Source organism: Echinops telfairi, unplaced genomic scaffold (genome assembly GCF_000313985.2).
Source record: "Echinops telfairi isolate 266 unplaced genomic scaffold, ASM31398v2 ScPeMD7_7469;HRSCAF=8507_0, whole genome shotgun sequence".
Taxonomy (NCBI): Eukaryota; Metazoa; Chordata; class Mammalia; order Afrosoricida; family Tenrecidae; genus Echinops; species Echinops telfairi.
Window position 1 is genome coordinate 47,807,723 of NW_022111372.1, and position 3,675 is coordinate 47,811,397.

General features: G+C 50.4%; 1 protein-coding gene across 2 annotated transcripts in view; it reads left to right on the forward strand.

The window, feature by feature from the left end:
- Positions 1 to 3,675, forward strand: part of LOC101647674 (zinc finger protein 875) — a 20,320-nt gene extending 16,645 nt beyond the window's left edge. For both annotated transcript variants that reach the window (XM_045284629.1, XM_045284630.1), the window contains exon 6: positions 809 to 3,675. In XM_045284629.1, the coding sequence (XP_045140564.1) occupies positions 809 to 3,051 (2,243 nt within the window). In that variant the 3' untranslated portion in view covers positions 3,052 to 3,675. The remainder of the gene's footprint in view (positions 1 to 808) is intronic.

The following is a 3,675-nucleotide window of genomic DNA, read 5'->3' on the forward strand; positions in this document are numbered from 1 at the left end:
GGATCCTGTACTTAATAAACAAAGCTCTGGGCTGTGTCTCTTAACCACTGCTGAATTGTCACTTGGCTGGTAGCATACCCGTCCCCAGTAGCCTTCTAGAATACTGTGTGTGAGTGGAAATCTTCTGCTCAGCTTGTGTTGTCATCTTTCTGAACCTTTCCTCTCGAATGCCTCCTGCATCGGGGGAGACCTGCAGCCCAAGGGACTTCTAGGAAGGTCGGTCAGTCTTTTATTAGGAAACTTCACTGTAGTCCTCTCCATGTCATTCTTAGATGGCTATCTTTCAGTTGAGGAAAAAGAGCCATATCGGATAGCTATCTATAGCTGTAATTTCTCACTCCAATTGCAGCGATTTACAGCTCTGAGGTGCCCTGTGGTTTACTCGAAAGTCCCCCAATCTAGAACGTGTCTTTCCTTGGTGTGGATTTGCTACATTTGAGAAATGGTCTTGGGCAAAAGGAACCTTAGTGGTGCGGTGGTTAAAGTGCGTGACTGCTAACCAGAAGATCGGCGGCTGGACCGACCAACTTCACAGGAGGGCGAGGTGGCAGTCTGCTTCTGTACAGATGACAGCCCTGAAAACGCGGTGGGACAGCCCTGTTGTCCTTACAGATTTGATGTGAGCCAGAATGGCTGTGGGTTTACATTTTTAAAAAATTTAATGTATAGAAATAGACTGAAAGTAGTGCTATGAAGGGCCCCTAGAAATGTCTGTGCCTTGGGGAGCACAGCCTCATCCTACAACAGGAAGCCTGCGCGGGCTTTCCTTCTGGGACTGCTCTCATGGAAAACCTTTTCTCCTCAACAGAACCAAAGCCTGAAACCCACCCGTGTGCTGACTGCCCTCTGCCCTGCTCCACTCAACCGCGCCTCAGCCATCAGCTTGTGACTGCTTCCTTAGGTGCGGAAAACCACCCCCCTGCAAGGAAGCTCTGTCAAGAGGAGCAGGGCCAGCAACAGCCTTCTGACCAAAGCTGCTGGAACAACAAAGCCAAAGGGCAAGAGAAAGGAGACTCCGCATCCTCTGTGGGGAGCCTGAGTGGAAGGGGACTTGGTAGGGCATTTTCCACTCCACTCCTAGGAAAGCTACTACACTCTAGGGAAGGGAATGGAGTCGCAGAAATAGAGCCCCGCCTAGCCACAAATGTAGACCTCGAGGTAGCTCACATAGTATTGAAGGGAGTAGAAGTTTCTGAATTTGGAGCAGCCAATGGGGCAGAGTGTACAATGAGCCACAGGCCAAGCCTTCTTACAGGGACACCCTCAGGGGAGAAGTCTTTAGTATGTAGGGAGTTTGGGCAAGGCTCTGGCAGTAAGTCACCCGTCATCAATCACCAGACAGTGCCCTCGGGGGAGAAGCCCTATGTGTGCAAGGAGTGTGGCCGAGGATTCAGTTGGAAGTCCAATCTTCACCGACATCAAAGGTCACACTCAGGAGAGAAGCGTTTTGTGTGCAATGAGTGTGGACGCCCTTTTACTGAAAAGTCAACCCTCATTGCTCATCAGAGGACACACTCTGGGGAGAAGCCTTATGTGTGCAGGGAGTGTGGGCGTGGCTTTCGGCAGCTATCAATTCTCGTGAAACACAGTAGAATACACTCAAAGGAAAAGTCATTTGTGTGCAGGGAGTGTGGGCAGGGCTTCCGATTGAAGTCAAATCTCCTGAGACACCAGAGGGGACACTCGGGGGCACAGCGATTTTTGTGCCCAGACTGTGGGCGAGGCTTCAGCTGTAAGTCCGCCCTGGTCAGACATCAGAGGACACACTCAGGGGAGAAGCACTTTCTGTGCAAGGAGTGTGGGCAAGGCTTTAGCTATAAGGCAGCCCTCTTCAGACACCAGAGTATACACTCAGGGGAGGAACATGAGTGCTTTTTGTGTAGCGAATGTGGGAAAGGCTTCAGCTGTAAGTCAGCCCTCGTCAGACACCAGAGGACACACTCAGGAGAGAAGCCCTTTGTGTGCAAGAAATGTGGCCGAAGTTTCAGCTTCAACTCCTATCTTATCAGACACCAAAGGATACACTCAGAGGAGAAGCCTTTTGTGTGCAGTGAGTGTGGGCGCGGCTTTACTGAAAAGCTAACCCTCATTGCCCACCAAAGGACACACTCGGGAGAGAAGCCGTATGTGTGCCAGGAGTGTGGGCGCGGCTTTATCCAGATGTCAGTTCTGATCAGACACCAGAAGATACACTCAACGAACAGCCCGTTTGTGTGCATGGAGTGTGGGCAGAACTTCAGATTGAAGTCCGATCTGGTCAGACACCAGAGGATACACTCAGGGGAGCAGCAGTTTTTGTGCGTGGAGTGTGGGCGCAGCTTTACCCGCAAGTCAGTCCTTATCTTGCACCAGAGGACGCACTCAGGGGAGAAGCCCTATGTGTGCAGGGACTGTGGGCGAGGCTTTAGCTGCAAGTCAGCCGCCATCAAACATCAGAGGACCCACTCGGGGGAGAAGCCCTTTATGTGCAGGGAGTGTGGGCGCTGCTTCAGTGTGAAGTCAAATCTTGTCACACATCAGAGGACACACTCAGGGGAGAAGCCTTTTGTGTGCAACGAGTGTGGACGAGGCTTTACAGAAAAGCTAACCCTCATCGTGCACCAGAGGACTCATTCTGGGGAGAAGCCTTATGCGTGCCTCCAGTGTGGGCGATGCTTTCGGCAACTCTCCATCCTCACTAGACACCAGAGGACACATTCAGGGGAGAAGCCCTTTGTGTGCCGGGAGTGCGGGCGGGGCTTCAGTGTGAAGTCCAATCTTGTCGCACACCAGAAGACTCATTCCGAGAAGCTTTTATGCTTTGGGAATGTTGGCGAGGCTTTGGTGGTAAGTCAGCCTTTGTCAGGCATGGAACACGCTCAGGGGAGAAGCGGTTTTTGCTCAGGGAGTGTGGACGGGCCTTTAGTTGAAAGTCACCTCTCGGTGTATATGGGAGGGCAGGATTTGGCTACCCCTACCCCATCCCAGCACAGAACCGTCTCCTGGCCCTTTATATGCCCTATGAATGTAAAAATGGAATGGGAAGCAATGGAAAAATGGGGCTTTCCCTAAGTCAAAGAGAGTCAAATTGTGACCGAATTTCCCTACACCAGGCCCTCTCCCTGGTTCAAGTTTTGTTGTTTTGTTTTTGTAAAAGCTGTAAACCTCTACCTCATTTGTTAGAGCAAAGGAGATCAGCACTGGGAAGGAGAACTCATACTCTCAGCCTTTGTTCCCCAAGAAATGGAACTGAGAAAAGCCTAAGTCCACAGACACCTTTTCATATTCATTACAGAATTGAAATCTTTGGACAGAGTTCTAGGTATTGGGAGACAGTTCTCCAGAGGCACTGACAAAGTTTCATTTGGACTCTTCCTGGGGTGGTTTAGATATCAGGCAGCCTTGGCAGATATTTTCCTCCAGGGAGGAGCTAGATTTGTTTGCTGTCTAGGATATAAAAAATAAATGTCTTTTTTCGGGGCAAAGAGCTGGCGAGTTTGCTTGAAACCCTTTTAAAAAGATTGAGATTTCCTATGCTTAGGGGATCTCACTTACCCATTACTTGCATAGCTTCTACCTTGGCCCACTGCTTGTCAGCCCCATGGGGCTTGGGGGGGGGGAATGGAACCAACATGAACAGGAAGTTTATCCTGTCTTGTGCCACAGGTAATAAAGTCCTTTGTCTATGACCCAGGA